The 25130-nt window shown below is 40.2% G+C and overlaps 2 protein-coding genes across 3 annotated transcripts in view; one reads left to right on the forward strand and one right to left on the reverse strand.

The window, feature by feature from the left end:
* Positions 1 to 5351: 5351 nt before the first annotated feature.
* LOC134821189 (phospholipid-transporting ATPase ABCA3-like) overlaps positions 5352 to 25130 on the reverse strand; it is a 40174-nt gene continuing 20395 nt past the window's right edge. The window contains exons 21-36 of one of the 2 annotated variants that reach the window (XM_063831871.1): positions 24741 to 24923; positions 24067 to 24216; positions 23126 to 23240; positions 22776 to 22871; positions 22403 to 22574; positions 21301 to 21478; positions 13865 to 13953; positions 13203 to 13355; positions 9730 to 9920; positions 9455 to 9594; positions 9215 to 9336; positions 8941 to 9111; positions 7408 to 7486; positions 7029 to 7157; positions 6171 to 6278; positions 5352 to 6023 (exon numbers count right to left, since the gene is read on the reverse strand). In XM_063831871.1, the coding sequence (XP_063687941.1) occupies positions 5904 to 6023; positions 6171 to 6278; positions 7029 to 7157; positions 7408 to 7486; positions 8941 to 9111; positions 9215 to 9336; positions 9455 to 9594; positions 9730 to 9920; positions 13203 to 13355; positions 13865 to 13953; positions 21301 to 21478; positions 22403 to 22574; positions 22776 to 22871; positions 23126 to 23240; positions 24067 to 24216; positions 24741 to 24923 (2196 nt within the window). In that variant the 3' untranslated portion in view covers positions 5352 to 5903. The remainder of the gene's footprint in view (positions 6024 to 6170; positions 6279 to 7028; positions 7158 to 7407; positions 7487 to 8940; positions 9112 to 9214; positions 9337 to 9454; positions 9595 to 9729; positions 9921 to 13202; positions 13356 to 13864; positions 13954 to 21300; positions 21479 to 22402; positions 22575 to 22775; positions 22872 to 23125; positions 23241 to 24066; positions 24217 to 24740; positions 24924 to 25130) is intronic. The other variant, XM_063831870.1, reaches the window with a different exon arrangement.
* On the forward strand, positions 14799 to 21044 carry LOC134821190 (uncharacterized). The gene is made up of 15 exons (XM_063831872.1): positions 14799 to 16016; positions 16204 to 16767; positions 16974 to 17254; positions 17407 to 17523; positions 17638 to 17742; positions 17885 to 17979; positions 18183 to 18298; positions 18667 to 18862; positions 19072 to 19233; positions 19373 to 19499; positions 19635 to 19791; positions 19904 to 19998; positions 20242 to 20373; positions 20560 to 20678; positions 20930 to 21044. Exons 1-14 carry the CDS (start codon positions 14878 to 14880, stop codon positions 20676 to 20678), a joined length of 3405 nt encoding a protein of 1134 aa, XP_063687942.1. The 5' UTR covers positions 14799 to 14877; the 3' UTR covers positions 20930 to 21044.

The raw sequence follows: 25130 nt of genomic DNA on the forward strand, positions 1-25130 counted from the left end.
GTATACTCTTGAAATTAGAATTTAAAACATTCCATTGATCTATTATAATTTTGCTTATGATGTTACAGCAATCTGAAATATCTTATCAAGCTAAACAAGACTCCTGCTATGATGACACAGAATTAAAATCAATACCACTGCTGCTGTATCAAAATTTTATATCACATCATAGTCAAATCACCGAAATTTGGGCCGCGGGAAATTTTCTTCAAAAATCTACCCAAATCTCGTCTTCTATTCTGATGATTTCCATTTATCAAAAGCTATCTTAGGAAATAGAACCTTTCAGTATCTCATTGTGTCTTGTACCATCCTCAGTCCTTTCTAGATTGTATTCAAGAAAATTTCAGTCAAAACAGTGAAATTTGAGCCGCGGGAAGCTGAAATCTGAAAATGTCCTACCAGTAGGACATTTTCAAAAGTTTCCTTCCATCAAAGTTTTGTTCAGATAAACAGCTTCCAGTACCTTGATGGCAACTTGTGTCACTTTCACCGATCTTGCTGATCGGTCATGGACAATTCAATATTCAGTCAAAAACACTGAAATTTAGGTAAGGTGCCGGCAGAATATTAGTTTATGAATTGTTTTACCATCTTTTTAATTCTGTAAAACTGTGCTATAAAATTAAATTTTATAGCTACTGTGCTCCTTCAGGGCACTCGTAATTTCTAGAATTGTTTCATTGAGAAAAGCTTCTCTTCCAAAATCTCTTCTTCTATTCTGATGATTTCCGTTTATCAAAGCTTTCTTTGGAAATAAAACTTTCAGTACATCAATTGTGTCTTGTGCCATCCTCAGTCCCCTTCCTAGATGGTCATTCAAGAAAAATTCAGTAAAAACAGTGAAATTTGGGCTGCTGGAAGCTGAAATCTGAATATGTCCTACCGACAGGACATTTTCAAAAGTTTCCTTCCTCAAATGTAGTCTTCAGTAAACAGCTTCCAGTACCTTGTGGCAACTGAGTCCATTTCATCGGGACCTCACTTGATGGTCACTGGGTTAAAAATTCAGTCAAAAACACGAAATTTAGGTCAAGGAGAAGGCAGAAATGCTTTTCTTCAAAAATCTACAAAAATCTCGTCTTCTTTTTTTTAATCAAGACACTTATTTTACTTCAGTGTATTCACTGTTAATTGGTTGTTACACACCAAGTGTAACCTGCAATTACAGGAAGCCGAAGGATCTATTTTGGCCAGTGACGGTTTAAAGGTAGTGTGTACCATACTTTCTTCGGCCGAGACAATTGCTGCAATGTGCAGCTCCTCATTTAACCCTCACCCAGATTTCTCGAGTATTCGGCTGAGTAGACCGGGGGGCCACGTCAACGACGCTCACCTCACGACCAGGCAGACAGTGGGATTTGAACTCGCAACCTCACGATTTGCAAATATGGCGTTCTAACCAACTGCGCTACCTGGCCATTGATAATTAATTTTATGATTTTCAGTCTGTTTATCAAAGCTTTCTTCGGTAATCTAGCATTCAGTACCTCAATCATACCTTTTGCCTTCGACAGTTAGCTCACTGATTGGTCATTGAAGAAAAATTCTGTCTTAACATTGAATGTATTTCAAAAGAATTTTGTTTCTTTAACTTCGACGACTCATACGTACATCTCTGATGCTCTAACAGTGTAATTGTAGAGGTACCAATTTAGTATTAACATATCGCGATGAAGAATGGCGAAGCTAAAAAGTATGCTGCATTACAGAGTTCAAATTTTGAGATGATATTAATCCACTCTACACTCGACTGTTCACCGGACTTTTTCAACCCTGCTCTTGCTGGTCCTGAAGACTATTCGAAACATATCCCTTTATTCTGACCCCAACCCAAAAACCGAACCCAATTCCTCAACAAAATACATATGCTGAAACTCTATCCCTAACGAGATTAGAACTTACTTCCATATTTCGTCGTTCCACGTGATCGATACAGTTTTTCGCCTAATATCTCGTAGGGGAGCTTTTTACCTGAATTCGGAATCAGCGTCCGAAAATACATCGATTGAAGGTTGGTTTCAACTTTTAGAACAATCTCGAAGATCGACTGTAGAGTGATTTAGTACGCTCGGACTTTTGAGGGACGAAAGAGAAACATTTGGTATTAGTATGGATGAGGACTCCACATCAATGAGAATACATGAAAATAGGAGGCAACAGGTGTTTATAGTGCACATAACCTTACCAACAAAGCCTAAGTTTTGTTGTGAAAAAAATTGATAGAATTGCCTTTATATTAGCATTTAGCGCTCGATTTTCATAATATAAATGGTGTAAATTGGCGAAAATATGCGCAGCTTACTTAAAATTTAAGTTTCACTTCAAAATAATTTTCGGCGGTAATTATACAAAATTTTAAATGCATTTCAATTAGTTTTTTTAATAGAGTTGTGTGCGAGAATTTTCCATTGAAATTTAATTACAAAAAGTTTAGTACGTGCAAAAAGCGCAAATTTTTGTCATAGTACGTTGTATGACCCGCCGCGCACGAGTGCGCGGCTCCCCCTGTATCGTAGTGAAACGACCGTGGGGGTCGCAACGTGATACAACAAATATTTACCATTATTTTAAAATTTTGATCAAAGAAATTTGGTAATGATAGCTTAATTTTTACAGTGTCTAGTGCGTCTAGTTTTTTAATTTCATTGCTTATGCAGTTTTATAAAAAATGTTCGATACACCAACACCATTAACTTGCTAAAATATCAAAAATATGGTTTTTTGGCCTATTTTAAACAAAATCGGTTTTAAACCGGAAAAAACTTAGTTTAACTATGTCGTGACCAGTTTAAATAAATTCTACGGTCCAAAATAAAGATGTCGCTATCATATCTAGCAGAAAATACCTACAAAGCCTTTTACTATACTGCAATACACATAACAATAGGATAATGCATTTTTGATAAAATTGATTTTAAATATTGTATTTGATAAATAATTAATGTTGCAAGGAATATTTATTAAATATTTTTTCACATAGTGTGTAGTGCGATGATATTTTGTAGACATGTGTGATGATGTGATGTCATGAATTTTACTTTACTCTACTTTACTCTTACCTACTTTATTATATGTGCCATGCAGCCCGTCGCGTGACTAGCTATATATATAATGAGCGCGCGCGTCGGAATTTCGGTTGTTTGTTGTTTGCGCATTCATTACAATAATTTTATTGCTCGCGCCTTACATAAGTCATGGTAGTAAACAACACAACAGTAGATGTTTTCTTCTCAAAACTGTAAAAATGTCGCTTTTCAAAACTATGATTATGCGGACAAATTTGATTCTAAATATTGCAAAAAGGTAGGTGCGTGCGCAAGTTTACATAGATAATCAATACTGTCTGGAGTAGTGAAGTCAATCAAGATGTCGATTATTATTATGGACAGGGGCGAGTTATTTTATTATTATTTTTATTATCTTGACAGTTGCTGTGGTGGTGGTGATGGGCTAGGCGTCTAAGGGTCCCTCAAGCAAGGTCTTCTTAGCAAACGCCAGGATTTCTATCGGGTTGGTGGTTAGTATGTCTAAGTTTAAGTCAGATTTTCCGAAGATTTCTTCTCTCGTCCTGATCGTTGCAGGGCACCGAATCCAGTGTGGTACTGTTTCTTCTTCTTCTCCGCAACGGGGGCAAGTTGCACTCTTTGTATAAGAGTCGATCCTATTTTTGTAGTGGGACAGGTGAGGGCAATGGCCTGCTCTGAGTTGTATTGTGCTAGCAGCACTCCGTCTTTCCTGCTCTCTATTTTACTGTCCGCTCTTTTTCTGTTGTATCCCTTGTAAGTCTGGGAGACCAGGTGGTGTTGGGGGTCGCTATCCTTGATGTGAGCCTTCGCTACTGCTCTGGCTACTCCGTATGAGATTGTAGACTGTCCTTGGCCCAGGTCCGGGAGTTGTGCTGCTTCCTTTGCTGCTTGGTCAGCGTATTCGTTCCCAGGAATGTTGGAGTGGCCGGGAATCCAGTGCAGGTACGTCGTCCCATGGAGTGATTCCAGAGTTTTCCTGATATCCTGTGTGTCTGGGTTCAGGCTATCGATGCTAGTCAGTTGCTGTTGCAATGTAACTTGAGATTTGAAATTTATATTCCTTTATTCCTTGTATTCCTTGTATATATTTTAGCAGACACAAAAAAGTTCGACTCAAACCTTATCAAATGGTTTTAATTTTATTGAGTCGGTATATAGTTCTGTGAAATCTGGTTCATTTATTTCCGGTGGATTGGTCTTTCTATACAGTTATTTAACTGGTTTCATGGTACACCGTCGTTATTAACTGAAAGTGATGAATCTATAAGGAATGAAGTTCCGACTTCCGAGCCAATTTCTTCATTTAAAGTTTGAAAAAGTGACCTCTTCAACTGTAGAAAGTGACTTATTAATCCTAGCAGGTAATTAACTCTGGATCCTGATCACATTGATTCCATTCTAAATTCTAGCCATAAACAAAACAAACATTACCAGTTAACTCCGTTTACCATTTGACATGTTCCAGTGTGAACGAGGCCTTCCCCGGACAAATCCTTGAAGGCAATCCTTCTCTAGCTGAAGTTCGAACAGTATAATTTATCTGATGAAGTGTATTACTAAGGTGCTCTGCTGATAATTGTAGTAAAGCAATTAACAAATGCCAAAAAAATGACCTCCGCCGAGGATCGATCCGGGGTATGCTTCTTGGAATCGGCGACTTAACCGCCGAGCTACGAATGGCTCAGCAGATTTACAATATGTAACAATTTACCGTTCATAAAAATACGCGCACGCACGTAACTTTTCGTTATTTATGGATCCAAATAATAGCGACATTTTTACAATTCTGAGAAATAAACCTCGCGCGACATAAAGCGACATTTTTACAATTTCGTTTACAATTTTGCTAGAACACCTCCTCCAACACAAGCAGATGTTGTCTCGTGACTTCTTGAGCTGGCTCTCAACTCCGTTTGTTTGTTGATGCAGAATACCTTGGACCCATGCCAATTGGAAGCCAATCAATCAATCTATAATCCATTAATTTCTAAGAGGCAATATGATGCCAAGATTTTACAACTCAGAATTCTATCTATGTAGTAGCTTAATTGGTAAGTGGTTTCCTTTTTGTACACAAAAACTGTACCAATGGGACAATTATCTACGTGGGTTAGCTCTAGATGCTAATTTAACACTGAAATTGCGGCTACAGACGATCTCGTAGTAAATTACCAGGAGGCCAGTCCTAATAGCTATAAACTACAGGACGTACTTTTACGTAGCGCACTATAAAGCTATAATACGTAGTGTACTGAAGACGTTAATATAAAATTAATATGATTTCACTACAATCAGCCCCCGTTAGAAAATAAACAAACATATTGTATTCACACAAAGTTTAAATAATCAGTTACAAACAATATACAAGGTCAGGTACATACCGTACATATCGTACATACCGTGACCCCAATCAAATCTCCTCTTTACCTCGTCATTTCGTTAAAATGTACAAAACAGCACTCGATTAATATACAAAAGATCGTTAATACATAAGACAGACATAATAAAAATGTCAAAGAAAATGATTATAATATTCAATCATTATTTAACAGTAGAGTTAAACAAATACAGATCAATCTAATTAAAATAAATACACATTTACCTACATACAATACCGGTTACAACAACATTATTGACATGTGCTATCCCATTCCCACTGAATCAATACCAAACAAATAAAAATCATCTGATCGTAAAGGTAAACTTAAACCAACACGGGAAAACATATGTTTTCTTAATTACAAATAAACAAAGTGTAGTTACATACTACATAATATCAAATTTATTTAGTATTAGATACTACATAATGTTTCATAATCATGGCAATATCCCAAATATAAACTAGTTAGATATAAACTAATTAAACTAGTAGTGTTAAAATAGATCGTCCTGTACTGGCAGCTCAGGAGCTTCAATGCTGTCGTCCTCTCCTCGTTGCGATTTAGCGAAGGATAAGAAGACTTGTTCCAGCGTGGTCTGACTTACTGAATAATCCTGAACAAACAAACTTTTATATTATACATTAACAGTAATTATTAAATACTTAAAATTTTACCAAAACATTTGACTTCTTACATAAAAATTATTTTCTTTCCCCCTCAAAAATAGAATTGCACACAATTTTACACAACAAATATTAACCTGTATTCCTATTTGATCTTTGTGTCGTTCTAACAGAGAGAATATAGCTGCCCAAGTGACGTTGTAAGCTTTAGGTATTATGTACTGTAGTAACCCGTGGTGCTCCTCCTGCAGGGTATTACTTTTAATTAATTAATTAATTACTTTTACATGTTGGAATATTGGAGATGTAGAAATACACGGGCAATTCCCTATATACATTATACATTATACATTATTCTTGGAGAACACCAAACTTCTATTTTGTATTAATATATATCCTTCGGCTTCCTGTAATTGGCTGGTTGCACTTGTGTAACAATATGGCTGTTGGAATACTCCGAAGTAAAATAAGTGTCTAGATTTTAAAAAAAAAAAATCCATATACAAGGAACCAAATTATTGTCCCTTCAATTTCTCATTTATTATCTAGTACGCAGTTGTAATTAAATTTCCACGTATTCCAGCAGTTTGCACCTCCAAATTCCTGCCTGGTAGAGGATAATGAATATATAACAAATTACTTCAGTACACACTGCACTAGTAGTAGTGTGTACTACAGTAGGATATTGGAAAATGCGGCCCAATGACTGACACACGCCTCGCTCCAATTAGTCAACTTAGCAACTTAGCAACTTCCCCGGCTCACTTCAGAGTTATTGGCTAGCGGTGTTTAGACAGCTGCACGGCTGCGCAAACTTGGGAATTATTATTGCACTTTGTAATAACTCAAAACTTTAAAAAACAAAGTAGAAAATATTTGTACCGTAGTTTTTTAGATGTGGTTTGTGGAACACAACTATTTGTCAAATTCAGGTTTTGTTGATAGGACAAAATACCACATTGGATTTAGAAATACCACGTTAGAAAAGTAATGACCTCTAGTTTAGCCTCTGGGAAGTGTAGTCTCATGAAGCCCTGTACTTGAGTAGTCTCTGGTTGTCCGTTAGAATCTGACTTAACTTTAACTTGTACGTTGTAGCCCGCACCATACTTTGATTTCAACTCCTGAAAGTAAATCAATTAGCAAATAGCTCATTAGTAGATGATAACCAATTAGCGAATAGCTCATTAGTAGATAATAACCATCAATCTGTAGTGAACAGCTAAATAATATATTGGATATTATATAAAGATATAATAACCTGCCAAACATTCCTCTGTATGGTATAAATGACAATACAGCTATGAACTGCCAACTAATACTAATGTAATATTATGTCTAACTTAATAAGAATTATAACCACTGCACTGGTACCTGTAGTGATCCTATACACTTGAGCTGACCGTTAACCATGATAGCTAATCTCGTACACAACGCTTCACACTCCTCCATACTGAAATATAACTTAAATAACATAAAATAACTTAAATAACATATAATAACTTAAATAACATATAATAACTTAAATAACATATAATAACTTGAATAACATAATTATAAAGCTGATTTGTTCATAACATTCACATATTATGTTAACTTGATATAACAGAAATTTGTTACTTCAAAGGGGTAGCCGGTAGATATTAACCCATCACCTACTGGGCTTATTTTATAATAAACTAAAATTTAGTGGTCACTATAATTTACAATTTAGAATCCTTCATAGTGAGATGTTCCTTTTTACACGCTGAAAATCACTAAGCTCCGCTACTTTCCACTTCTGACGGCATCTATTGAACCAGGGTTATAACAAATGAAGGAATATGTTCATTGTATTAACTTAATTAGAGAACACTTAACCAGGTCAGATAGCCGAGGAGGGGTTACTTGCGGAGGAGTTGCTTGAGGAGGGGTTATTGAGCTAACAAGACAACTTTATATTGCACTACAATGGGGGAGACAATACTCTAATTAAATAGATCAGTCTACTCTGTGAGTTGGAGATAACAACAATACCACACCTGATTTAACAATAGTATCCTGAGCAATAAGACTCACAAGCGAAGTTTATTCCCCATTATTTTACCAAACCACCAACACTCAGAGCTATTCTATGCTATTATAGGACGCATTAAATCATGCATTGTTACTCTGACCTACACTTCCTTTGATTAACTGATCCTTTGATTCTAAATTCAGGAGAAGCTAACAGTCTATTGTTACTATTGGACAGCTTTATTTATCGTACCTATCGCACAGAGTTATTGAATATTCACTAAAGTAAGCTAGATTGTCCATGATCCAGAAATTTAGTAAATTCAGAAGGCACTCATCACGAGCTCAATGTTTTGATTTTGGGTTTTAGTAGTAATATCTGTTATATATGATAAAAATTAGTGATATAAAAGTTGACAAAAACGAAAAAAATACAGAAAGAAGAGAAGAAGCGAATCTGCATGGTTGGTGACATCATGATATCTACTGTATGTTAAACCTTGTGTTGAGTTTTACAAGGGACAATACAAGAATACAGGACACACTGCGCCGTGTATAATAGTTGTGTATAACAGTGAAACTGTTAGTTCATATCCTAGTTGCAGTGTAGACAGGATGATGTCACTAAAGCGTGTAAAGTGTAAAGTGGCTTTATTTCGCCGTTAAAAGAGTGTTACACACTGGTTGAGCCTATAAATTAGAGTCTAAACTTGAAACACACGTGAAGATATCATATTAGTAATAAATTTAACCAGGATAGTAAGGATCATGCAGTAGTGAAGGGGTCTTCAATAGTTAAAATCTTATGTCTTACTGTCACCAACAAATAAACCACCTCCGGCCAAAGGTAACATTAACCGAAATTGGATGATAACTTATCTAGTATTGTCTAAGAGTGTTATCAGTAATAACCTGTGTGAAGTAAGTATGATAGCAGTTCCCAGTTTCCGGACTTTACACAGCACCTCCCAGAGCGCGCGGCGTGCAGCCACGTCTAGCCCCGCTGTGGGCTCGTCAAGGAACACTACGGGTGGGTAGCCGATTACTGCTATAGCTGTAGCTAACTTCCTCTTATTGCCACCACTAGAGGGGAGGGAGAGTTAGTTTAGGGGTCCTATTAAATCAGTGAACTTTATACTTTCAACACTAACCACAGTCATGAGTTAGGATAATATCGTTTAATAACCTGAGTTTTGAGGCGTGGTTGTCAGCGTTACCGTTAGTCAGTAAGCTGAGCTCGTTCAGTGTTCGCTCTACAATGGCTACTACTGCTTCTTCTGGAACTCCTCTCAGTCGGGCATACATCATCTGCACATTATATAATTAACTACTCTGTTAATCATTTCACAATTCATTTTATAAAAACCATCTTTAAACTAAAGAGATCATAACATCTTAATTTGAAGAGTTATTTTAACACTCTCACCAGATGCTCCCTAGGAGTCATGCACTCGATAAAGGCATCAAACTGAGGGCAGTATCCTATAAACTTTCTAGCAGAGTTAATGTCAGTTGTGACGTCATAGCCACAGATAGTAGCTGAACCACTCGATATTGGTAGGTCACCTGTGTAGTAGAGTCAGTGAATAACTGCACTATTAAAGTATTAATCAATAAATCATAAGCAGTGGCTTTGGATTAGTTTTAAAAACAAAACAAATAAACACTAGTTTCTCAACATAGGTAGGTAGTTTCTCTCACCAGTGAGCATCTTGAAGGTGCTAGTTTTGCCAGCTCCGTTTACCCCTAACAACCCAAAGGTTTCCTTCGCAGGTATTCCCAGACAGAGGTGATCTACAGCAGTGAGAGTGTTTTTACCAGAGTCGTACACCTTGGTTAGGTTCTCTATCCTTACTGTGTAGTCAGTCAGTGTGGAGTTCAGCACCTCCTGTCTGAGGAACGAAGAGTTTAGGGGGAGGTGGGGGGTAAAGTGTGGAGTTCAGCACCTCCTGTCTGAGGAACAAGGAGTTTAGGGGGGGGGGGGGGGTTAAGTGTGGAGTTCAGCACCTCCTGTCTGAGGAACGAGGAGTTTAGGGAGGGGGGGGGGGGGGGTAAAGTGTGGAGTTCAGCACCTCCTGTCTGAGGAACGAGGAGTTTAGGGGGGGGGGGGGGGGTAAAGTGTGGAGTTCAGCACCTCCTGTCTGAGGAACGAGGAGTTTAGGGGGGGGGGGGGGGGGGTAAAGTGTGGAGTTCAGCACCTCCTGTCTGAGGAACGAGGAGTTTAGGGGGGGGGGGGGGGGGTAAAGTGTGGAGTTCAGCACCTCCTGTCTGAGGAACGAGGAGTTTAGGGGGGGGGGGGGGGGTAAAGTGTGGAGTTCAGCACCTCCTGTCTGAGGAATGAGGAGTTTAGGGGGGGGGGTAAAGTGTGGAGTTCAGCACCTCCTGTCTGAAGAACGAGGAGTTTAGGGGGGGGGGGGTAAAGTGTGGAGTTCAGCACCTCCTGTCTGAGGAACGAGGAGTTTAGAGAGGGGGGGGGGTAAAGTGTGGAGTTCAGCACCTCCTGTCTGAGGAACGAGGAGTTTAGGGGAGGTGGGGGGGGGTAAAGTGTGGAGTTCAGCACCTCCTGTCTGAGGAACGAGGATTTTAGGGGGGGGGGGGGGGGGGTAAAGTGTTGAGTTCAGCACCTCCTGTCTGAGGAACGAGGAGTTTAGGGGGGGGGGGTGGTTAAACGTGGAGTTCAGCACCTCCTGTCTGAGGAACGAGGAGTTTAGGGGGGGGGGGTAAAGTGTGGAGTTCAGCACCTCCTGTCTGAGGAACGAGGAGTTAAGGGGGGGGGGGGGGGGGTAAAGTGTGGAGTTCAGCACCTCCTGTCTGAGGAACGAGAAGTTTAGGGGGGGGGGTGGTTAAACGTGGAGTTCAGCACCTCCTGTCTGAGGAACGAGGAGTTTAGGGGGGGTGGGGGGGGGGTAAAGTGTGGAGTTCAGCACCTCCTGTCTGAGGAACGAGGAGTTTAGAGGGGGGGGGTAAAGTGTGGAGTTCAGCACCTCCTGTCTGAGGAACGAGGAGTTTAGGGGGGGGGGGGGGTGGTTAAACGTGGAGTTCAGCACCTCCTGTCTGAGGAACGAGGAGTTTAGGGGGGGGGGGGGGGGTAAAGTGTGGAGTTCAGCACCTCCTGTCTGAGGAATGAGGAGTTTAGGGGGGGGGGGGTAAAGTGTGGAGTTCAGCACCTCCTGTCTGAGGAACGAGGAGTTTAGGGGGGGGGGGGTAAAGTGTGGAGTTCAGCACCTCCTGTCTGAGGAACGAGGAGTTTAGGGGGGGGGGGGTAAAGTGTGGAGTTCAGCACCTCCTGTCTGAGGAACGAGGAGTTTAGGGGGGGGGGTGGTTAAACGTGGAGTTCAGCACCTCCTGTCTGAGGAACGAGGAGTTTAGGGGGGGGGGGGGGGGGTAAAGTGTGGAGTTCAGCACCTCCTGTCTGAGGAACGAGGAGTTAAGGGGGGGGGGGGGGGTAAAGTGTGGAGTTCAGCACCTCCTGTCTGAGGAATGAGGAGTTTAGGGGGGGGGGGGGGGGTAAAGTGTGGAGTTCAGCACCTCCTGTCTGAGGAACGAGGAGTTTAGGGGGGGGGGGGGTAAAGTGTGGAGTTCAGCACCTCCTGTCTGAGGAACGAGGAGTTTAGGGGGGGGGGGGGTAAAGTGTGGAGTTCAGCACCTCCTGTCTGAGGAACGAGGAGTTTAGGGGGGGGGGGGTAAAGTGTGGAGTTCAGCACCTCCTGTCTGAGGAACGAGGAGTTTGGGGGGGGGGGGGGTAAAGTGTGGAGTTCAGCACCTCCTGTCTGAGGAACGAGGAGTTTAGGGGGGTAAAGTGTGGAGTTCAGCACCTCCTGTCTGAGGAACGAGGAATTTAGGGGGGGGGGGGGGTAAAGTGTGGAGTTCAGCACCTCCTGTCTGAGGAACGAGGAGTTTAGGGGGGGGGGGTAAAGTGTGGAGTTCAGCACCTCCTGTCTGAGGAACGAGGAGTTTAGGGGGGGGGGGGGGTGGTTAAACGTGGAGTTCAGCACCTCCTGTCTGAGGAACGAGGAGTTTAGGGGGGGGTAAAGTGTGGAGTTCAGCACCTCCTGTCTGAGGAACGAGGAGTTTAGGGGGAGGTGGGGGAGGGGTAAAGTGTGGAGTTCAGCACCTCCTGTCTGAGGAACGAGGAGTTTAGGGGGGGTGGTAAAGTGTGGAGTTCAGCACCTCCTGTCTGAGGAACGAGGAGTTTAGAGAGGGGGGGGGGGGTTAAGTGTGGAGTTCAGCACCTCCTGTCTGAGGAACGAGGAGTTTAGGGGGGGGGGGGGTAAAGTGTGGAGTTCAGCACCTCCTGTCTGAGGAACGAGGAGTTTAGGGGGGTAAAGTGTGGAGTTCAGCACCTCCTGTCTGAGGAACGAGGAGTTTAGGGGGGGGGGGGGGGGGGTAAAGTGTGGAGTTCAGCACCTCCTGTCTGAGGAACGAGGAGTTTAGGGGGGTGGGGGGGGGGGGTAAAGTGTGGACTTCAGCACCTCCTGTCTGAGGAACGAGGAGTTTAGGGGGGGGGGGGTGAAGTGTGGAGTTCAGCACCTCCTGTCTGAGGAACGAGGAGTTTAGGGGGAGGTGGGGGGGGGGGGTAAAGTGTGGAGTTCAGCACCTCCTGTCTGAGGAACGAGGAGTTTAGGGGGGGGGGGGGGGGGTAAAGTGTGGAGTTCAGCACCTCCTGTCTGAGGAACGAGGAGTTTAGGGGGAGGTGGGGGGGGGGGGGTAAAGTGTGGAGTTCAGCACCTCCTGTCTGAGGAACGAGGAGTTTAGGGGGGGGGGGTAAAGTGTGGAGTTCAGCACCTCCTGTCTGAGGAACGAGGATTTAAGGGGGGGGGGGGGGGTAAAGTGTGGAGTTCAGCACCTCCTGTCTGAGGAACGAGGAGTTAAGGGGGGGGGGGTAAAGTGTGGAGTTCAGCACCTCCTGTCTGAGGAACGAGGAGTTTAGGGGGGGGGGGGGGTTAAGTGTGGATTAGTTTTAGTAGATACTTTACTATATCGTATTTAAACATGCAATTTTATCAGTTATCACTCTATCTAACTAATAATAGTGAAAACCCGTTTGATGGTACGGATTACTAGAAACTATTAATAGTAGTAAACTGAACTTCATAACCCTGATTGGTTCATTATCTACTTAGCTTAAACCAATTAATTAATTACTAATCGACTAGTTTATGACTCTTATTCACCTCTCTCGCTTCACGTCCTCATTCTCGTAAGGATCAGGAACGAAAGGTTTCGGTTGTGATAGCTTCTGTTTGTACTTGTTGATGCTGATATACTCTAGGAGTACTACCAGTCCTAGGAACACGAACCCTAGCATAGCCAGCCACACAACGTACCTGGTGATTAGGTAATTAGTTAATTGATTAATCGATTAGTTAATTGATTAATTGATCTTATTTCAATGACCGACTGGATCTCAACTATCTAATAAAAACCGGCGCAGATTTGTCCAGTCGAATTGTTTATAGTAGCAGCAACTTTCATTATAATGGTTCTAGTATTGTGGATATATCAGGCTGCCAACAAACATTTCCTGCTCACGGATATTTCAGTATCACTCGACCAAAACACTTGCTATTGTGACACAGGGACTGTTGTTAATTACGTGACTGACTTATCAGTGTCAACAATTTGAATTATTTCTGTGCTTCCGCCCAAACATAATATTAATAATATTGTGATTTCTCACAGTAAATAAGTATAGCAAACTACATATTGTAAGGAAAACAAAACAAGCAGTAAACTGATTTCATTTTTAGGGTTATGTATTTATACAACCAGAGCTTATATATATACCTAATTATTTATAGCAATTCAGTATAGTAGTAGTTTAGTAATGTCTTACCTGCCGATGCCAGGGTTCTCCCAGGCCAAAAAGTTCGTTTGGTAGACCACATTCTCTGCTTTACACATAATCTTCGTGAATATCGATTTCTGAAATTAACGTAATAAGAGAGTGAATATTTTAAAGAAAATTCATAATATTGAAACCATTCAATTATTATTTTGTTATCTTCAGATATAAAAGAGTAATACTTTTACACTACTATGTTGTTACAAGTAGAACAATTCCTTTTCCTTATAAGAGCCTTTTCCTTGTCGTAATAAACGGGATCACTACAAACTTTGCCCCAGAAACATTACAATATAAAAGAGTAAACATAATAATATAAAAGTGTAAGCTGCTAAAATTAGGATCTGAGTTTAAGTGTTATCGCCCGGGAAAGATAGTGTTTACTGTTTAATGTTGGCTATCAACTTTATGTTTTGTTCTTCAGTTATCATATTATAGCATTATATGTATTTACCACCCTGTATTTATCTATATTTTACTTATATTGAGTTTACCTATATTGAGTGAGGCTGTAACGATGATTATTCTGAAATCACGCAAATCTTTGCTTACCTAGACTTATTCATTATTATCTCGACAACAACCAGATGTTTACTGAAGAACGGAAAATCTCCTGTCAAGAGAATATCACGTGACAACCCCAACAACTGGTCACGTGACGAACTCCAAACAATGGGCTCGCCAGCTGTTGTGTTTCTAAACAAGAGTACCCTTCACTCGGTAACTTGGGAGGATAATAATTGTCAGAATCATAAGGCGCACTTTCTCACACCTCCTCTATCAACTGGCAGGCTTGTGAAGGAGAACAATGGAGCGGAGAGGTGCGAGAAAATCGAGGGGACTATCTGATCCGCGAAGTGTCAGACCTCAACACTGTCCCCCTCTGTTACAACGCTGCTATATAAATTTACTTCAACGGAGCTCTCGTAACTACTGTGTTTAGTTCTTTAATCTTCTTTTCCCTGATAATATATTCAACAGATAACTAAAGATAAGAGGATACTATGTTGGTGTTGTTAGCGTGCTGCCTGCTAGCAGGTATTGTTACTGCTGAGGAAGGCAAGAAATGCTACGGGAGGTACAACTACGCAGCGAGCAGCGTCTCACCGCGCCACTACTACTCCTGCGACGGAATGGGGACCTTAGCCAAGCTGATGCAGTGCGATGAGCACCAGATATACGACAGGAGGTCAGGACTCTGTGTTGCTGGTGAGGAGACCTCGGATGGTAGACTTGTTAAACGGGCTGAAGCTAACGAGGAACTCAAGGTCACTGAGAGGGAAGCTCTTGGAGAGACTGTCGTTGTCGGTACTTTCTACGACGCCAGAAAGTCGCTCGTACAGAATGGAGCATCTTTCTGGACAAAAGATACCCTTAAAAAGGAAGTCAATGTGATGGACACGATATACTCGAACGTGGATGTGTACATGGAGAACAACATCAACGAGAGATCGTACGCACTGAACGTGGACGCCTCTTTAAAGTTAGAGTTCCTGGGGGGACTCATCAGCGTGGGAGGCAGTGCACATTACCTTAGAGATGAGACATCCTCTTCTGACGTTGCCAGGGTTACCATGAACTACAAATCTACAAAGATGACTCATATTCTACCCATTAAGACCCCAAAGGACCATTTGGATCAATGTGGTAAGATTGACAGTAACAACGGGCCAACACACGTGATAACTTCTGTTACCTACGGGTTGAGAGCCTACCTGCTGTTTGAGAAGGACGTTCAGAAGACGGAGTACAAGGAAGAAGTAGGAGGAAGTCTATCTATCGCAGTAAACACTGTTCCCAGTTTCTCTATTGAGGGACAAGCTGCTGTAGATGTTAACGGTAAGTCACTCGTCAACCAGGAGAACCTAAGAGTGAAGTTCTACGGGGATGTTATCATAGACACCATGCCTGCCACCTATAACCAGACGGTGTTTGTGTTCGACGCGGTTAACAAGGCCGCTAAGGATGAGGTCACCCCTATTAAATACCAACTCACTCCCATTAAATTCTTTTGTGATGGAACTGATGCTCTTATCATCGAGATTAACGAGTATCTGACAAACAAAGTCACGGAGATTCTCACTGAGCTCTCTGATTTGAAGAAGAGAGTTAAGACACTGCTCGGCAGAGATCCTTCAATCAGGTATAGATCTCTAAATTTGTTATTTGAATCATTCTCAAAATTTATTTTATCAGATTTGGATAATCCAATACATAAAGCATTGAGTGTTCACTCAGAAGTTGGTATGTATGAGTAACTAAGTCAACATGTTCACATTACTGCAGCTCTAAAGATTTTAATTTTCTAATATAAGACAATTTCCCCTCAGGTTCTCCTCAATTAAAGGCCAACTCCTGACCTTCCAAGCCGGACTAGCAGCATTCACACTCGAAATGACCGCAGAAGTAGCCAGCCTTCTTCCAGCACTCAAAACTGGGGAAGCAGATGAAAGCGAATTGGAAGCCCTGTTAGGACACTACATTGAAAGTAAGTGGAACAAAGACAAAGCAGAGGTATTCCTGGACCGGAGAGCCCGTGAGATCAGGACAATAGAGCTGGTAACAGAGGAAGCGAACCAGCTCTCGGAGGTCTCACTGTCTGACATTGGTGCTGCCACAGACAACAAGTGCATCTTCAACCACAAGTACGCTACTGTATACCAGCTTTACGTGCTGCCGGAACAGAACGTGGCTGATCTCTACAGAAAGGGGCAGTACAGCGGGGACACTGAGAGCGGGAACTGGTACAATGATCTGAGGAGGGTAGGACAGGCTGGATATAATCTCAAGAAGTTCCTGGCCCATGCTAAACTCAACGCAGGCAGTGATCATTGCTTCCTCATCCGTCTTGATAACATTGTGAACAATGACAACGAGAAAGATGCTGTTATTAGGTATGCTATTATATTTTACCATAGAGAGTGCTTTGATTATTTTGTCAATATTATTCATTATAATTCTCCTTCACTTCATAGCTGTAACTACGCGGAAAATGTCATCATTACTTGTAAACCTACCAAACTTAGCTGATTCTTTTTAGACTACACGTATTTACAAATCTTCTGAACAAACAAAATCTATCAACCACACACCTTTACAGATTATACAGAAACGGAAAGGTCCTAGAACAAGATTTCGCACCACCAGCTGCACCTCCAGCAGCCGTCTGCGAGCGAATCCTCTACTCAGGGTTTGATCTGATCAGTGCCCAGAACACTGAACCAACCTCTCATGTCACTGCTATCAAGATAAGAGCATCGTGGAAGAAGGAGAAAGAAGAACAGAAGGAGGGAGAAGAGAAGGAGTTTGATTATTATCCTACTGAAACAGTTGCGGGAAACACTGATAAAGTCAACATTGGAAATCTCAAACCTAACACAGGTCAGATCTCTGTTTATTGTTACCATTCATCGACTTCTTTTCAGCACTTATTTATTGTAGATCATGGAAGATGCAATTAGATCATCCGATTAGAAATGGATTGTTAATAAACAACTTTTAACTTATCATTTATCAGTTAATAATTTCTCCAGAGTACGAGATTGAGCTGTCGTACCGGGTCGGCAGAGAGATAGGCTACAGTGCAGTTTCAGCTGTTGTTACCTGTAAAACTGGTGCTACATCCGCTCCTGTACTTCCTCAAGTCACAGGTCATGATACTTCTTACTTATCGTATTATCATTATTAGTCTTTTTCTCTCATTCGATGGAACAATATTTCATTAATTGATTCACAAATCAAGTAAATAACCTAATTTGCAACAGGTCACAACAGTAACAGTGTGACCCTGAAGTGGAGTGCCCCTCAACAGAAAGTGGTATCTCTCTCTGATATCAAATACGTTGTCACTGCCAGCATCAACGGAGAAGGTAACAATTACCCGCAATTAGTGGTATATTAATTAGTTAATTGAATTAGTGGTATACTAACCAGACCGTACTGCTCGAAATTCTTAATCAAGAGCTGTGAGTATCAAAGGTAAATAAAGTTTCTGACAATAACATTTCCCAGCAAAGAGACAGGTGGAGACATCCCTCCTTACAGCTACTCTGGACGAACTTGAACAAGGAACTTACTACGACTTTACTATCCAGCCCTTCTACGAGGTAGCGTAATACAGCTAATAGCTATAGTAATACTGGAATGAATAAATCAAGTTAAATAGTTTGTTTTCTTAATGGGTATGGTGTGAGGTAAGAAGAGATGATGGTGTGAGGTAAGGAGAGGTAAGGAGAGATCTCTCTCTCTCTCTCTCTCTCTCTGTCTCTCTCTGAGAGATAAGGAGAGATCTAAATATTCCACTTCTCAGGGGGTAGGAAGTGAGAGAGTAAAGCTATCCTTCGCAACAATCCCTTATGCTCCGGATGTACCTCTGCTAGAGAGCAAGACTACAAGTACCATGCAACTTATCGTCTACATTGACAGGTCAGTGCTCCTTTTCAAATAGCAAGACTGAGGGAGATTCTTCAGAACTAGAGTAAAGGCTGCCCCAACTGTGGCTAGCTAGATTACCAAGTTCCCGATTTTGCCCTGCTCGTATATAAAATGGACTATTATATTGCGTCAATTAAAGCAATATTAATGAACTTTACCCCAGTGTAATTACAACAATACTAAACAACACTAATACACAGATCACAGCCCACAGATCGCTCTTTGGATACTTACTTACTTACTGACATGTCTACTCTCTAGAATCATAATTTTAAACTATTACTTACTAACTGTCACAATAAACAAGCTGCAAATAATCTTTCAACTCGCTACATTTCTTCTCACTGTATACTAATCAGGATGAGGCTACCAGCCGGAATGACGAAGGATGCCCTGCTAGTGAGCTACTACAAGATGGACTCTAACGGCAGTGACAAACTGTACGGTACTGACAAGACTGTCACTGTTGCTGTCTCCGGACAGAACTCACCTCAGGTCGTATCCGTTGCTGGGCTGGACTCCGGGTCTAAGTACGGTGTTAGGTGTACTCTAAGGGTGAGTCATGATAAGGATTCATAATAATAGATGACTCATGACATTTACAATTTTATTCTGATTCACACTGAATTATCAAATTTCCCTCTAGTTGATAGATCTCCATTTCCCGACTATTTCACCTCTCACTAACAGTAGTTACTATAGTAACTGTTACTATAGTAACTCAACACTTGAACACAACACTAACCATGTGTTTACTTGTTCAGGTGAGATGTGCAGGAAAGCTGTTTGAAACCGACCTCTCGGAAGCGATCATCGTAACCACAGACCTTCCCTCTGGTGACTTCTCTAACATTGAAAAGGAAGTTACAGACTACACTGCTTCCACCAACTCTAAAATCATTGACCTGGGAACCAAGACCACCTCGGTAACTTACTATCACTCTCGTATTCAATATTTCTCCATTTTCAATCAGTCCGCATTACGTTTCGAAATCAGGGGGATTTTTAACAAGTTTACAAGTGAGTTGAGTCACTTAATGAAATGATAACACAATTACTTATAAGGTGACCAATACGGTGACCGCATTCAGCAACTTGGTAAACGCAAAGATCGGAACTTTGGACTCTAAGATAAGTTTGGTGGAGGACAGGACTGATCTCGTAATGAGCGCTTCTGAGAAACTCATCGCAGGTTGGTGATTGTTTCACTTTCACTTTCACAATTGAACAGTAAAACACCCAAGTGTTACACACTAACACACACCACTGTTTAAAAAGGGGTTTCACTTTCACTTTCACTTTCACTAACACACCTCCTCCTCCTCAGGACTAAGCAGGAACCACTGTGTGAAGAGAGGAGTAAGGTATGAAGGAACACCGCTGGGTGGTGTTATCAAGAACATCAAGACAGAGTACGATTGCTTGCGGAGGTGTAAGCTTGCTCAACCTTCTACTGGCAGCATCACACTTACTATAAAACCAAGGTAATAGTCACACTTGGTTATCAGTTAGATGGACTAAACATGGCGAGAGTCAATTGTTCACTACTGTTCATAACAGCTAGTAGTAGTAGTAGTATAACAGCTATCATTTCAGTCCGGACGCGGGAGACTGCAAGTGTTTCAGAGAAAGAAGAGGTTATCTGTTCGATACCAACGGTTTCTACTCCAGTATTAACCGTCTCTGTTGGGGTAAGATACCTTCATCTCACCAAATATTACTTTGTCCATCAAATAAGTAAACGATTATTCATCGATTATTTATCAATCTCTATATTTAATACCCAATGTCACCAGAACATTATTCTTTGTATATTTTACAATTATTATCCAAATGATACAATTTAATAGGTGCACTTCTTGTTGTTATCTTCACTTATCCACATAATCCCTTTCACTTTCACTTTCACTTTCACTAATCCACATAATCCCCAGATATCGGGAAAGCAGATAACGCTAAGTGGAACTCCTGTACGAATCTCAACAAGAGCCACTCAGGATCTACTATAACCTCGCTACGTGGTATTGGTAGTATAAAGGAGTGTGCAATGGCATGTGCTAACAGAGGTAAGGGACTCTTACTTTAGTTATATTGACTAAATCAGATACTTCACATGGTATTTTAACTGAGATTTCAGGTCATTTACTTCTATGAAAGACTTGAATTAACCAATTTACAAACTGTATTACCACGATTAGATGAAACTAATAAATATGAAGACAGAGTAAAGGACTAACTACCCCATTCCACAGATGGGTGCATGGCAGTTGAGTACAAGAGGAACAGTGGGGACTGTGTACTGAAGAACAGTGGTAGATCAGCTGGAACTGTTAATGAAACAGACAATCTCACTCTCACCTGTCTTTATTAGGTCAGAACTAATAGCAACTGGTAACTAATAGCAACTAGTAACTAATAGCAACTAGTACAGGCTTTGATTAGGAAGTGTTGTGAGGTTTACTGAATTAATACTCATTAAATACTGATACCTGATTGATGTGAGATAAGAGTTAAAGTACCCACTGACAATACCTTATTATGCTCAATGTTCATGATGTTAAAATGAAATGCTATATATACTATATAGCTCTTACTTTGCGATGTTTAATGTTTTTCATTCAGGTACGGACGTAAAGAAAACCTGTAAACTACCTGTTGATATCAAAACTGATGTCATGAGAATTTTTTGAACATTAAAACCAACCTTCATTTTTTTGTTAAATTTGCATTACCGTAACTACTGTTTTATTCGTGTCGACAGAAAAATGTGCCATGAAACAAGAAAGATGTATTAAAAAGTACAAGTATTTTCCTATTACATTCATTAAATAATTTAATCCTAGAACAGTAGCAAGTTCTAATCTTAATCCAAGTTCTAGCATTACTTTTCATCTTACTCAAATTAGTCCACAATAATTAGTTCTTACACCACGTGATCACGTGACCACGTGACCAGGTATTTAAAGATAACAGGAAACTAAGCAGACACTCACCTCGCAAGCTGTCTTGATTACGAAGTTGAGATACATATCCCCCAGAGCCTGTCCTAAATCAAAGTTAGGGAGGAAGAGAAAGAACCACTTTAGGGTTTTACCGACACTCTCCAGCCCCAGATCCGGGATACTCAGGATGAAGATCACTAGTGAGGCTCCAGTACCCGTCAATACGTTCCTGGGGGTGGGTTAGACATTAGAATAGTGGAGATACTGGGGGTGGGTTAGACATTAGAATAGTGGAGATACTGGGGTGGGTTAGACATTAGAATAGTGGATTAGCTGGGGGTGGTTTAGACATTATTGTTACAATAGAGGAGATATTGGGGTGGGTTAGACATTATTACAATAGTGGAGTTACTGGGGTGGGTTAGTGTTACAGTGTAATTCTATTATAATTATTAAATTATATCATAGCCGGGAAAATGTCGAGAGGGTTCATGGAAAAAGAAAAATCCTAATTGAGCTATAAAAGTTGTAAACTCGATTGTATGTTTTGAATCCTAAAATTCGGTTATTCCAGTAACTGAAGCTGTTTACTATCTAACATAAATTTTAAACTTGTTCCACGACAGTTTTAAAATCGGAAGTGGGTTTTATTTCCCAGCAATATAATTACAACTAATAACTAGCCCGGGGTCCCCAGGTAACTACTTCCTCACACCCACTAATTAATTAATACGAGACATTATCTCTACAGTTACAGTGCTGTCTGTATTTCTACAGCTAATGATACTTAATGGGATTAGTAGTTAGTGCATGATAACATGGCAGAGTAATTGGCTGTGTAACCAATGTGTAAGCTGATTGGGTCAATTCACTTAACTATTAACAAGCACAGCCAAATTAAATTAATTTCCAGACCGAAAACGCCGGCAAGCAGAAACAATTACTCTGTAAATTTTGTAAGGAAAGACACATACTGTGAAACGAAGATTCGTACAAAAATACGGTTGATGTAATGGGGATTCAGGGATTGAGACCCATTCATATAACCTTAAAAGTAATGCATCCTCACTCTTCAGTAACACTAAGAGTTGAAATTAATAAACATAACAGTATTAAAACTAGAAACTAGATTTAAATTAGAAACAGTACTCACAGCATGATAAGCCTGGTGTAAGCGACCACCTCGTTCTTAAAGATATTAGCCATCAGGTACATGAGAGGTATTACCGCCCACCCGTAAAGTAGCTCAACTAACAGCACTATAGCTAGGTTAGAACCACAGAACGCTTCTACTCCAAACGTTTGGAACAGTATCAGCATTAGGACTGGAGGGGGGGGGGTTTAATTATATTTAAATTATATTACTTTTAGTTCAAAAAGATACAAATTAGCAACAGACGCCACACAAAATTTTAAGAGCGTTACATATTATCATTAACATTTAAAATTCTGGATAATTCCATTGTATTTCATATAATCATATCAGTTAATTATTAGATAAAACTAAGGTTTATTATTGTACTAACGTGAAGGAACGAGAAAGTTGAGCATGTCCCACATAAAGGAAGATACCCAGTAGACAATAGGATTCAGTCCACTTAGCATCTGGAGATGTCTGGTTCCTGGAAACAAACGGATCTAGAGACTGTGTAGTGAGATAGTGGGCATATATAATACAAAATAGGATATTGGATGTGTGTGATGCAGGCCACTCCAACGACTAGGACGATACCTCTTTATGTAGCATGTATGTAATAGGGTACTAAATGGTCAACATTATTTTGTGGATTCATAAGTTTGGTTCTAGGTTATTCACTATTCCACAAATTCTAAAAGTGAACACTTCTACATATAATATAAGTGGTTAATAACTTACCGCTGATTCTCTCCTTTACAATAAATATGACGAATGAGGAAGCGAGGAATGCAAAGCCAAACATCACGTTGAAAGCCACCATAAACGCAAATATCTGGTCATTGACATTGTTGACCTGAAAACACACCTTTTAAACTGGATTGTTGCAGATCAGACACTGGATTGTTGTGTATTTAAGTTAGCCGCACTTATTGATAAGCATTTGTAACATAATGTTCTAAATCTAGCAAGGCTCACTAATAACTTATACAGCTAAAATTAGAAACAACACCTTGCTAAAATTAGAATATAGACGTTATTTATAGATTGGCAGGTCTCTTAAACTCATGGAATGTCATCATTCTACACGTCTCCAGCTCTCCAGTAACAGCGACTTGCAAAGTTGCGAACTTGTAAAAAGGGTTGTAGCTATTATTAATAGAGCGGTACAATGCTCCAATGTTTGCATTGAGCACTCTTACACTCCAATCTTATCAAGGTTGCACTGTACTTCATTGTTACTTTAGTGTTCTACTACACGATATAATGGGCAGTTTATATTTAAGCAATGATCTGCAGGTCTGCTCCCTCAGATTACACATGATATTGTGTACAGTAAAACTCCAATTTATTATTTACCGCATATAGAGTGATAGATTTCAAACTAGAACATTCTAATGAATATTTAAGAAGAAAAGGGAAGGACACCTTATAAACCTTAAGAGGAGAAGATCTATGTAACTGATATTAGAATAGAGATAAGATCCGAACACTTGTATATCAATACTTAGCTAACAGATAAGATAGAAGATAAGGTATCTACAGGGTGAGTTGAAAATAGTGTGTAGAATGTAAAAATCGATAATTTTTTTAAAGTGGAAATTTCATTTGTCAAAAACATTAGAGCCATTTACATTCTACACACTATTTTCAACTCACCCTGTATCTTCACATTCAGTTACCTTTTCATAAGTAGAAGGAGGAAGAGGCTTGTCAGTGACAGTGACAGTAACATCACTTCCAACAGAGTTGAGGTAAGCGTTAGTGTAGAGATTAAGTAGTACAGGTATAGTGTGGTAGGGTCTGTTGTTGAACCACAATACTGTTAGATCCTGCAGGGGGGATGGTATGTTAGGTATGTTTTGAATCAGGATATTGATGCTTTTCATACAAACAAGTTAAAACAAATTCTTTATGCCGTGCATCCTGGTTTTGGACAGGATATGCCCGCTTTAAATACTTCCATCGCGTTACACTACATAATTCTGAAACATATATTACATTTACAATAAATTATGCAATATCACAACATTACAATCAACAAAATAAATTTAATCGCAGAATCTCAAATACAAATAATCGTAAATTAAACACAAAAAAACAAATTAAACAAGCAATAAATGAATATACAAATGCGCATATGTTATTGTAGGCATGTATACTCCGCTAGGAATAAACCTGGTTCACAATTCAGCTGTCTAGTGATATAGAACTTGGGATATTCGTAGCTACCTAATTATAATTTAGACAATGAAAACAATCATCTATCTACTAAGATGGTGTCCAGTAAAGTTCCATATCATTATTATATTATGAATTATACTATTATACTAAGTATTTATGGCACGGAACATACCGGACTAGCACGGAGACTCTCCATAACACTGAACCCCATCACATAGTCCTTGTTAAAGTGACCATGTGTCTTCTCTATCTTCTCCAGAATAAACTGGGTCATGTTGTCACTGTGTTGGAAATCTGAGATGTTCTCTATTCCTTTGACGTACCCTTTCGTCATGTTACCGACTGAGTCTATAAACTAGGGGAAACAGGTGTTAATCAGGGTGTTATCTTAACTACAGGTGATAATTAACAGCCAATTAGCTGTAATTACTGGATTTAATTATCTATATCGATTCCCCCGTACTAAATTTTAAACAGATCAAAAGCTTCTTTCTCACGAAAAAGATCAAAAGAATAAGGTAAGTTGGCAGAAGCTGTTAATTTGTGATTTTAAGTTTATCGA

This window comes from Bolinopsis microptera, chromosome 9 (genome assembly GCF_026151205.1).
Source record: "Bolinopsis microptera isolate Bmic1 chromosome 9, MBARI_Bmic_1.0, whole genome shotgun sequence".
Classification (NCBI taxonomy): Eukaryota; Metazoa; Ctenophora; class Tentaculata; order Lobata; family Bolinopsidae; genus Bolinopsis; species Bolinopsis microptera.